Source organism: Panthera uncia, chromosome E1 (genome assembly GCF_023721935.1).
Source record: "Panthera uncia isolate 11264 chromosome E1, Puncia_PCG_1.0, whole genome shotgun sequence".
Lineage (NCBI taxonomy): Eukaryota > Metazoa > Chordata > Mammalia > Carnivora > Felidae > Panthera > Panthera uncia.
Window position 1 is genome coordinate 48,632,904 of NC_064814.1, and position 11,189 is coordinate 48,644,092.

An 11,189-nucleotide genomic window follows, 5' to 3' on the forward strand; every position below is an offset into this window, starting at 1 on the left:
CTCTCCCACTCTAACCTCTTTTTTTTTTTTTCCCTTCCCCTCCCCCATGGGTTTCTGTTAAGTTTCTCAGGATCCACATAAGAGTGAAAACATATGGTATCTGTCTTTCTCTGTATGGCTTATTTCACTTAGCATCACACTCTCCAGTTCCATCCACGTTGCTACAAAAGGCCATATTTCATTCTTTCTCATTGCCACGTAGTACCCCGTTGTGTATATAAACCACAATTTCTTTATCCATTCATCAGTTGATGGACATTTAGGCTCTTTCCACAATTTGGCTATTGTTGAGAGTGCCGCTCTAAACATTGGGGTACAAGTGCCCCTATGCATCAGTACTCCTGTATCCCTTGGGTAAATTCCTAGCAGTGCTATTGCTGGGTCATAGGGTAGGTCTATTTTTAATTTTCTGAGGAACCTCCACGCTGCTTTCCAGAGCGGCTGCAGCAATTTGCATTCCCACCAACAGTGCAAGAGGGTTCCCGTTTGTCCACATCCTCTCCAGCATCTATAGTCTCCTGATTTGTTCATTTTGGCCACTCTGACTGGCGTGAGGTGATATCTGAGTGTGGTTTTGATTTGTATTTCCCTGATAAGGAGCGACGTTGAACATCTTTTCATGTGCCTGTTGGCCATCCGGATGTCTTTAAATTTATTTATTTTTGAAGGGAGGGGAGGGACAGGGAGAGGGAGACAGGATCCGAAGCAGGCTCCGCGCTGTGAGCACAGAGCCCGACGCAGGGCCCGAACCCACGAACCGTGAGATCGCGACCCAGGCCGAAATTAAGAGTCGGCCGCTTAACCAGCTGAGCCCCCCGGGCGCCCCCGCACTGTCCCTTCTAAACGAAGACTTTTGTGGCTACATTGGGTAGTCCTGCTCTGGGCCGTGATGGAGTGAGCAGGACTGGTACAGTGCCGCCTCCCTCGAAGGACGAGACGTGCATCTAAGAAGTTAAGATACTGATGACACGTTTGCTAAATTGAACAGCCCGTTAAGTTGTTTACATCTTCGGGAACGTTTGGCACAGTGTCCCAAACCCGAGTAGTCGTGCCAGCGCGTGAAGTCAGCAAGTGCAGGTCCCCCAGATGCTGCTGACCCGGAGCCTTTGTTCTGTTCCGCAGCTCATCAGACGGATGATTGACAGCACGTCCAGCGGTGGCGTCACGGCCAACGACGTCATCATGCACTTCATGCTCAGTTCTTTACCCTTTGGAGGAGTGGGTGAGTGTTCCTCTCTGCCCTCCGTGGCGTAGACGGCAAATCGCATCATCTGCCCCGGCGGTCTGGGGTCCCCGCTCGACGGTGTTCTCCCGGGGGACGCCACCCTGCCAGGCCCCCTGCCGTGGGGTGACTGTGTGTCCTGTCACCCACTTTCCACCCTTAGCACTCACCACAGTCTGGAACTGTTCTGCTCCTTTTGTCGACTTACTTGTATGTTGGTTCTTACTCAGTTATTGTCCTTTCCCTAGACTTAGGGGATTTTTTTTTGGCCGGAAGTCAGGTCTCAAATTAATTGATAAGTTTCCCCTGTCTTTTTTTTTTTTTTTAATGTTTTTTTAAATTAAAAAAAATTTTTTAGTGTTTTTATTTATTTTTGAGAGAGAGAGACAGAGTGTGAATGGGGGAGGGGCAGAGGGAGAGGGAGACACAGAATCCAAAGCAGGCTCCGGGCTCCGAGCTGTCAGCACAGAGCCCGACGCGGGGCTCGAACTCCTGGATGGCGACATCATGACCTGAGCCCAAGTCGGACGCTTAACCGACTGAGCCACCCAGGCGCCCCTCCATCTGTCTTTTTCAAGATGAGGTCGTGAATGACAGGTTCAGAATGCCAAGGGCAGGCAGCATTCTGGGGTCTCTGATGTCCGTTTGCTGTCTGCTCAGGGTGGCATTAAGTAGTCCTCAGTCCCCACCTGCACTGCTCCCCAAGCCCCTGGTGTGGGGACTAGCCTCTCCTCACATTGTCTCGTGATTTGAGAAGAGCACGAGATGTCCTGTGTTCTAGAGAAGACGGGCAGGAAGTATTCTCAGTGAAGCTCCGTGGACACATGCCCTTTGGGCTGCTACCCGCCTGCCTCTTTGATGCCAGAGATGACGGCTCAACTCTGTATCTTTCCTTCAGGAGCTAGGTGGTAGGCCTCTCTAATAGGTCATCGAAGAATCACAAATAACGAGCGCATCGGAGGAACTCTCGTAATAAAAAGCAGACAACAAAAGCTGCCATCTTGAAAGCTCTGCTGTGTTCTGTCCCTCTGTAAGAGCAGAAGTGAAGTCGTCCCTGGGAATGAAATGGCTCATTTTAGCCGGACTACCTGTTCCCAGTCGAGGCCAGCTCCTCCCGTGGCCTGCTTCCGCCGCGGGCCACGTGTCCCTTCCTAGGAGGCGAAGGAATCGGCAGTACCCAGCGCAGGGCCGGCGTACGCGAGGGGCGAGTGGGCAGAGGCCGGGTCAGGGGTCCGGGCTGGCGCGAGTGGTGGCTTGGACTTGGGTGGTTGGGGAAGGGGGCTGAGTTGATCCGGGGAGTCAGGCAACAGGATTTGCCTGATGGATTGAGTATGTCGTAGTGGGGAGGTGGTGAAGGAAAGGAAGGGTAGCCTGGAGGACCGGGGCTGCCGTGATTCGAGTTTTACTGCCCAGATTCTTAGAGGATTCACTCCGACTCCAGTCTCCCGTTCCTCAGGGCCCCACAGGGTCCCGGTTCCCACCGAAGACTCTCATTGTTCCACCCGGAGTCACTGATGCCTCCCGAGTGCAAGTCGAGTGACGTCTGTTCAGTCCCAACTTGACTTGACTAGGTGGCATTCAGTGTCATTGATCGTACCCTCTTCTTCTTTACAACGAAACAAACTCTTTCTCCTGTTAAATACAAAACGAATACAGGCTTCGCTCGTTTTTTTTTTTTTTATTTTTAAATTTTTAATTTTTTTTAAAGTTTATTTATTTTTGAGAGAGAGACAGAGTGAGAGGAGGAGGGGGGCAGAGAGAGAGGGAGGGAGAGAGAATCCCAAGGAGGCTCCACATTGTCAGCACGGAGCCCCTTGTGGGGCTTGAACTCACGAACCGCAAGATCCTGTCCCGATCCCCAGGAATATAGGCTTCTTAAGAAAAGAGAGAAGACCCCAAAGAATAAATACTTAGATTTTCCATACCCCACTATTTAGAGATAACCTTTGGGGCGCCTGGGTGGCTCAGTGGGTTAAGCGTCCGACTCTTAGTTTCAGCTCGGGTCTTGATCTCACAGTTTCATGAGTTCAAGTCCCACATCCAGCTCTGCACTTGCCTCACAGATCCTGCTTGGGATTCTCTCTCTCTCTCTGCCCCTCCCCCCACTCGTACCCCCACAAGCGCAATCTCTCTTTCTCTCAAAACAAACTTAAAAAAAAAAATAGTGTTTATGCCTGTATGTTTATGCCCATTCTGTAGTGTTTTATTTGTTTTGGCCCTTTTCCCCTTAAAACCTGTATTACTTTTAGAATTGGGAGAAAAAAGCATTTCACTTTCTTTTTTTTTTTTTAATTTTTTTTTTTTTTTTTAACATTTATTTATTTTTGAGACAGAGAGAGACAGAGCATGAACGGGGGAGGGTCAGAGAGAGGGAGACACAGAATCCGAAACAGGCTGCAGGCTCTGAGCCGTCAGCACAGAGCCCGACGCGGGGCTCGAACTCACGGACCGTGAGATCGTGACCTGAGCTGAAGTCGGAGGCTTAACCGACTGAGCCACCCCGGCGCCCCAGCATTTCACTTTCTAAGCCTTTGTAACACAGTAGTTACACTCTTAGACCTCTTCCCTAAGGAAATAATGAGAAACTGCACAAAAATACATCAGAATCATCACACAAAAAGTGTGGAATCCTGAGACCCTAAGGCGGCATTCGTAGGCTGGAACAGCGTGCAGTTACTAAACTCGTGACGCACAAGCATACCGATGTGAGAAAATGTCACACGGTGTTGTCACAAACCGCGAGATCATGACCTGAGCTGAAACTCAGAGTCAGATGCTGAACCGACTGAGCCCCCCCAGGCGCCCCCCAGGCACAAACACTATTAACATATTGACAGTTTCGAGTTTTCCTGAAAAATGCATCTCGTTTGACATATATCGCCGGATTTCTCCGCAGCTTTGGTTGCCCCTAAATGACGTCCCAGCAGCCTGTAAAGTACCAGTAAAGTGCTTCGTGGCCCCATTCATCCGTGCCTTATACCCTCGTGGCATACGTATGTAGCTGCCACGTAGCACCCACGATAAGGACGCGAAAACTGTCACAGGGCATGGCTTTTTAAGAAGGCAGAGGTTGGGGCGCCTGGGTGGCTCGGTCGGTTAAGCGTCCAACTTTGGCTCAGGTCACAATCTCGCGGTCCGTGAGTTCGAGCCCCGCGTCGGGCTCTGTGCTGACAGCTCAGAGCCTGGAGCCTGCTTCCGATTCTGTGTCTCCCTCTGTCTCTGACCCTCCCCCATTCATGCTCGGTCTCTCTCTGTCTCAAAAATAAATAAACGTTAAAAAAAAAAAAAAAAAAAAGGCAGAGGTTTGTACTTGCGTATTAGCTCTCACCCGGCAGCGGGAACCCTGTCATCCTGCCTTTGTTACTTTGTCGCATCTTTGAGGACATTAGTGGGTGAATAAGGGCTGTGGGTACGTAGAGCCACATGGAACAGAAGGAAGAGAGGACACAGTGCCGAGGAGTCCAGCTGACCTGGACTGAGCGTTCTGGCTTTGCACTCCCCACCTTGGGCAGGTTACCTGAGCGGCCAAGCTCCCTTTCCCTGCCTGGAACTGGGGGCGATGGTGACTTTGTACAGTGGGGTTGTGGCGGGAGCGAACACAGTGTGGTCTTTGGTGTCAGTGACAGCCACTGCCGGAGAGCGGCAGGTCCTGGCTCGACTCCTGGGAAGCGTCCTGTTTTGTCTTGTTGTTAATGTTTATTTTGTTTTGAGAGAGAGAGCGTGAGGGGGGTCGGAACAGAGAGAGGGGGACAGAGGGAGAACCCCAAGTGGGCTCTGTACCATCAGCAGAGAGCCCGACGCCGGGCTCGATCCCACGAACCGCGACATCATAACCTGAGCCGAAACCGAGTCGGACGCTCAACCGGCTGAGCCACCCAGGCGCCCCGGAAAGCGGCCTGTCTGACAGGGAGGTTCACCTTGCTGGGGGTCCTGGGGGCGCTGGGAGCAATTTCCCGGAAGAGCCACTCACGCTGAGAAGCGAGCGGGGGGCGTCCCCGGCGGCAGGAGCTTTGTGGCTTTCTTGTGGCTTGTGTCACCTCCAGCGGAGCCTGTTTTGCCTTCCTCTCTTTCAGGTTCCAGTGGGATGGGCGCTTACCACGGCAAACATAGTTTTGATACTTTCTCGCATCAACGTCCCTGCTTACTGAAAACTTTAAAGAGGGAAGGTCCTAACAAGCTCAGGTACCCTCCCAACAGCCAGTCAAAGGTGGATTGGGCCAAATTTTTCCTCCTGAAACGCTTCAACAAAGGAAAGCTCGGTCTCCTGTTACTTGCTTTCCTGGGCATCGTGGCGGCTGTGCTTGTCAAGGTAAGTCCCCGCCTCTCTGGTCCCACGTGGCTGCCGGATGCGCGTCTTCTGTCCAGGAGTTCCTCTGATTGTAGAAATCCGACTCCGTCTCTTAAATTAACCTCGGGTCTGGGACAGGGTCCGCGAACTCGCAGCCTGCCGGCCCGTCTTGCCAGAAGAACAGCCACAACCCCTCGCTGACTCGTTGTAGCGAGAGTTGAGTCCTTGGGACAGGTGGCCGTGTGGCTCGCAGAACCTAAACGATTCCAGAAGTGTGCCGACCTCTGGTTTAAGAGTGTAAGGCCCCGTAGGGGCGCCTGGGTGGCTCAGTCGGTTGAGTGTCTGACTTCGGCTTGGGTCACGATCTCGCAGTTCGTGAGTTTGAGCCCCGCGTCAGGCTCTGTGCTGACAGCTCAGAGCCTGGAGCCTGTTTCTGATTCTGTCTCTCTGTCTCTCTGTCTCTGCCCCTCCCCTGCTCGTGCTCTGCCTCTCAAAGATAAATTAATAATAATAATAAAAAGAAAAAGTTTAAGGCCCCGTAGAACTTGTCACACTCTGAGCTGTTCAGCCCTCTGATCCTTCTGCCTCCCTCCCGTATGTCCGTGTCAGTCGTGTTCTCGAGTGTGCCTGGGGTCAGCAGGCCGTGGAGACGAAGGAGAGAATTGCACGGCGGGCAATAGCAGTGGTAGGACAACTTTGGCGAGCGAGGCGTGGAATGTGTTTCCTCCAAAGTTAACTCTGCCACGTACGTTCTGTCTTTGGCGATTAGTTATCGTAGACACGGGCTCACCGCCCGGCCCTCCTGAGAGCTGGCGTCCCGAGGCGGTCTGCATATCCTTGGGCTGAGGGAACAGAGCCAGGATTTTGGAAGTTAAGGTGGAGTAGGGCAGGGCGACCGTGTCCCTGGAGCCCTTGGCCAGCCAGCTGACGAGATGCGTTGAAAATAGTGGCAACACTCGTGGTCAGCAGCCTCGGAAAAGAGGCGAGATTCGAGCGCTGAATGAAGATGGCTTGTTCACGTCTGTGTTCTTGTTTCAAGGTCAAAAAGGGGGTTGGCTTGTCTTAAGCGAGCGTCACAGCTTTGGTGGAACTGGAAATACCAGTTGCATTTGAACTCGTTTGGGTTTTCTCAGAAACACCAAGCTGTGCTGAGGAGAAAGGCCCTGTTGATTTTTCTGGCAGTTCAGACTCTGTCGTCCAGTAAGCAGTGATGGGAGCCGCAGGACTCGGGACCCAGCTCTGTCTGCTAAGAGTGAGGTGGGAACCGCTTGTTTTCTGTCTCTGTAAAGTGGGCCGGGCGGGGGTGTGTTTTCTTTTAGTGGTTTCTGTATAGCTAGAGGCTTAGGGGTTATCGAACCAGCGTTTCACCTCTCTGTCTCCAGACCTTTTGGAGCCTGGCCCAGCATCCCAGGGCATCAAAACTTACCCATACCGTTGAAAGGGCGGGGGTGGTTTGTGGGGATCTTAAAAAACGTGTGGAGGCAGAGGTAACGTGGCCCTGCTGGGTCTAGACGAAGCATGCGTCGTTTCTAGAAGAGGAGTCACGTGAGCTCCTCCCCCCTCCTCCCCGTCTACTCAGCCCTCCCAGAGGACGTGCCCACTGACCAGCTCAGATCTGTAAGAAGCACACGGACACAGTGAACGCTCTGTTTTATAATTTGAGGCCTGTCTTCTAAAACTCTCCGAGTCCCGTTTGGTTCTGCGTTGTTTCGGTGTTTAACAAGAAGTTTGGCTTTAGAATTCATGGTGGCAGACTGAGCGAATCAAAACATTGCAGCTGGGAGGCTTTCTGTTCCTGCCTCCGCATCGTCCTGAGGTCCCAGGTGTGCTCGGCTCTCTGGCCCTTACCTGCCTGTCATCTCCGATCCCAGGACATCAGTCCCCAGCCTGACACACACCTTCTTCCCGGGGATGGAACTTCGTAGCGCCGTGGCAAATTCGGAGGCTGACTGTGCTCCCCCTCTAACCCAGGAAGGTTCCCACTGCCGCAGCGCGCTGGGCCAGGCAGGCGGGGGCAGGCCGGGTAGCCCGCGTGAACTCCCAAAAGGGTGTGGCGGGCAAGCCTCTCTCTGATAAGATCTCGAGAGGCAGCAGTGTGTAAAAACATGGAACCTGGTAACAACAAAATGTGGCTTTAATTCCTGGTTCTGAGATCAGCAGATTTCTGACTCTGAGCAAGGCCTTTTCTGAGCCCGCCTTGGGGCCTCGCTTGGCTTGCTCGTCTCTAGGACAAGGGCAGCCTACAGCGATCTCCCAGGGCGCTCCTCGGTTCCCGTTACCGTGAGCTGCCGTGTTCGTGGTCCACACTGCTTTGGATTCAGTGTGAGACCGCTCAGGATCTGGCTTTCTTTCCCTCTTTGCTGCTTCTCTCTGAGCCTCTCTGTCCTCTTTCTCAAATCACCTCTTATTTTAAGTAAGTGATTCTAAGCTCAAATTGTGCTTTTGTTTGAGGAGTCTTTATTTATTCCAACTGCAGTCATTTTTTTTCTGAAACGGCTTTTCTGCACTTGGTGATTCTGTTACATGCTTGGATGTGATTTCATTAACTCTCTTTACCACAGTGAGGATGGTCTTGGAACATTTTTAAATGGGAAATTGAAAGTAGTGATTATTAGTCTAAAGGGAACAGGTCAGTCTCAGAGTGGAAAGGAGTGTTCCGAAAACATTTAAAAGATGTGTGTGTGTGTGTGTGTGTGTGTGTGTGTCTACACGTCTACACAAAGTAAAGTTCCTATAAAGCTTAAGCCACCAAAAGCCTTGCAGGAGGTATGGGTGTTAAAATGTTGAAAAGCATAGAAGGTTTAAAATTGATAGATGTCATTAGGCCCTTGAAAATGAAATATGACAAACTCTTGAGACGGCTGCCGGAACTCCTTTGGGCTCAGTCGGTATGGATTCTATTCACTACTACTTTGGACTTTAGAAACAAAAGTGTTGATCCATTTTCAGACTTCACGTAGAGACTTCAGCTCCCCACGCACAACAGGAGGATAGTAAATGAGTATTTTCCACTCCTGTGTCAACCCTGCTGTCGTCTCGCTGATAACAGACAACACTGCCTCCGTCGCCACCTTGTTACTGTCGCTTTGCAGGGAAGGCCCTAATCTTTTATCAGCCCAGACTGCACTTACCTTCTTAGGGACACAGGGACCTTTTGTATACGGCACATTCAAGCATCTCTTAAAATAGCAGGCATTTGATAGAGTCCCGATACTGAGTTCGTGTTCCAGGGCCGGTTGCGTGGGGGTTTTAAACCAGCAGCAGAGTAACCTGGCTTCCTTTCTCCTCTCTCTAGGCGGGATACTACTGAAGAAAGATCCTGTTCAACCTCCTAGTTGCCTGTACTGAATTATTCCTCTCTTAAATAGTTAACGAACCAGTCATTTTGAAATCCTGCCAAAAATAGGAAGGAAATATGCAAATGCACCCTAATCAAGCCTGCAAGTCATTGCCACTCACCATTAATAAAACTTCCCGTTTCATCTGACCCCCCCCACAGCCTTCCCCCACTGTGGGGGTACACTCAGAGAACGTCTTTTACGTTGTGTTCCTCAGCTTGCGGTGGGGGGCGGGGTGGGGGCGGAGAAGGTACTAGGCTGACTCCCAGGGAGATGTAAAAGGAGTCTCTGAACCTGTTGAGTGACTTGTTACTCCAGTTCATGGGACACAGGACCCCCACCCCCACCGCCACCCCCCCCCCCCCCACCTTCCGCCATCACTCTGTGAAGCTTCCAGGGGGCTCCTCCCTGCCCGGGGTTATCAACAGCCCTCTGCAGCCCGCAGAGGTGAGGAAAGATCTTCCCAGCCCTGCCTGAGGTTTGAGGCACCGGATCTGTGTGTTGGGGATGGGGGGAGGTCCCTGTCCCTCACCCACTGGGACTTGAGGACTTGACCTTCCGGAGCCAGCCCTCCTGTCAAACGTGCTGTCTGACCAGTGGTCTTCCTCCTTTCCCGTCCATTCTCCACCCTCTCTTGTATTTGGTTTGTGACAGTCTTTTGTGGCCATCCGCAGATGCCTTCTGTAACTAACGCCACGCAAGACTTCCCGCAGATCCCAGGGCTTCCAGGGAAGACAGTTGCCAATTTCCATGCAAGTATCACCCGTCATTCTTACTGGGCAGGAGTTGTAGAATTCTGCATCTTATAAAACCTAACTGGCACTTTTATTATGCTGTAATAAAATTACTTACAACAACACTTATTCTCAGGGGCGCCTGGGTGGCTCAGTCGGTTGGGCGTCTGACTGCAGCACAGGTCACAATCTCGCAGTTTGTGAGTTCGAGCCCCGTGTTGGGCCCCGTGCTGACAGCTCAGAGCCCGGAGCCTACTTCACATTCTGTGTCTCCCTCTCTGTCCCTCCCCAACTCATGCTCTCTCAAAAATAAATAAATGTTGAAAAAAAAAACCAAAACACTCTCAGGATCTTAAAAGTTTCAAGTCAGTGGATCTTCAAGGACAGATCTTTTAAGTTTCTTATTTCCGTAGCACAATGCAAATAAATTTCACTTTTTTAAACTTCAGAGAGATCCCTTTTTGAATAAATTCAGCTTTCTGGACTTAACGTGGAAAGCCATTTCCTGTCACGGGCCAGAGGCCTTGGATATTCTGGACTGTGGAGCTTGAGAGCCTCAGGGGGGCTGACGGTGGAACATTTGGAGAAGGACTGTGTAAGCCACGGCGTCCCGCTGGAAGAGAGGGGGACAGAGGACACAGGAAGGGGATTTCCTGAGCATGGCTGGGACCTGAGGGACTTCAGCCAGGGTGGGAAGGAGCCCTGTGGAATGCAGCCTCCCTGCCAAGCATTGGTGACTCCTGGCTACGGTGCCTTCACTCTCCCTGCCCGCCCCCCACAAGTGAGAGAAGGTAATTCACTTTAGAGAATGTGTAATCAGCTGCCTTGAATGAATCTGTCCCAGGGAGGCTGTCTGAAGTTCACTGTCTTCATCACAGGATGCCGTGCCAATCACTAGGCTAGTTTAAGATGTCAGGATAATCGGTCACGAAATACCTTAGACAAAATTTCAATACGGAGCTTTCGTTTAGCACATTAAATTGTGCCCTGTGATTTCTAGTTACGCTAAATCACTGGCTTGTCTGCTACTATGTTCTGCTGCGAAATAAATACGTCATATTTGATAAAAGTGGCATGAATTTTTTTTTTTTTAATTTTTTTTTTCAACGTTTTTTATTTATTTTTGGGACAGAGAGAGACATAGCATGAACGGGGGAGGGGCAGAGAGAGAGGGAGACACAGAATCGGAAACAGGCTCCAGGCTCCGAGCCATCAGCCCAGAGCCCGACGCGGGGCTCGAACTCACGGACTGCGAGATCGTGACCTGGCTGAAGTCGGACGCTTAACCGACTGCGCCACCCAGGCGCCCCAAAAGTGGCATGAATTTTAAGAAGATTCCTAGTGGGGAACCTCTTATGTCCCGATAGAGACCATTCTTTGGCCGGAAATTTTGCCCCAACGATAAATCCATTTTTGGCCTTCATCTGTTCAGAGGTGGTATTCATCAACTTTAAGTCCTTTCTCCCTGAAATTCTTAGCCAAGAAGATTTTCTCCAGCTCTGCTTTCTCTGTCCCTTACAGGTTTTTATTTTTTAAAGCACCCGTGGAGTTTAGGGTTTTTCCAGCTAAGCCCTCCTATCCCCATTTGCCAGTCTAAACCAAGTGTT

The 11,189-nt window shown here is 51.2% G+C and overlaps 1 protein-coding gene across 4 annotated transcripts in view; it reads left to right on the plus strand.

Moving 5' to 3' along the window:
* Positions 1–9,196, plus strand: part of ALDH3A2 (aldehyde dehydrogenase 3 family member A2) — a 23,142-nt gene extending 13,946 nt beyond the window's left edge. For 2 of the 4 annotated variants that reach the window (XM_049638071.1, XM_049638072.1), the window contains exons 9-12: positions 1,123–1,222; positions 5,296–5,531; positions 6,644–6,767; positions 8,806–9,196. In XM_049638071.1, coding sequence (XP_049494028.1) covers positions 1,123–1,222; positions 5,296–5,531; positions 6,644–6,721 — 414 coding nt within the window. In that variant the 3' untranslated portion in view covers positions 6,722–6,767; positions 8,806–9,196. Of the gene's footprint in view, positions 1–1,122; positions 1,223–2,003; positions 3,495–5,295; positions 5,532–6,643; positions 6,768–8,805 lie in introns of those variants that run through there. The other 2 variants (XM_049638073.1, XM_049638074.1) reach the window with 2 other exon arrangements.
* The last annotated feature ends 1,993 nt before the right edge of the window (positions 9,197–11,189 follow it).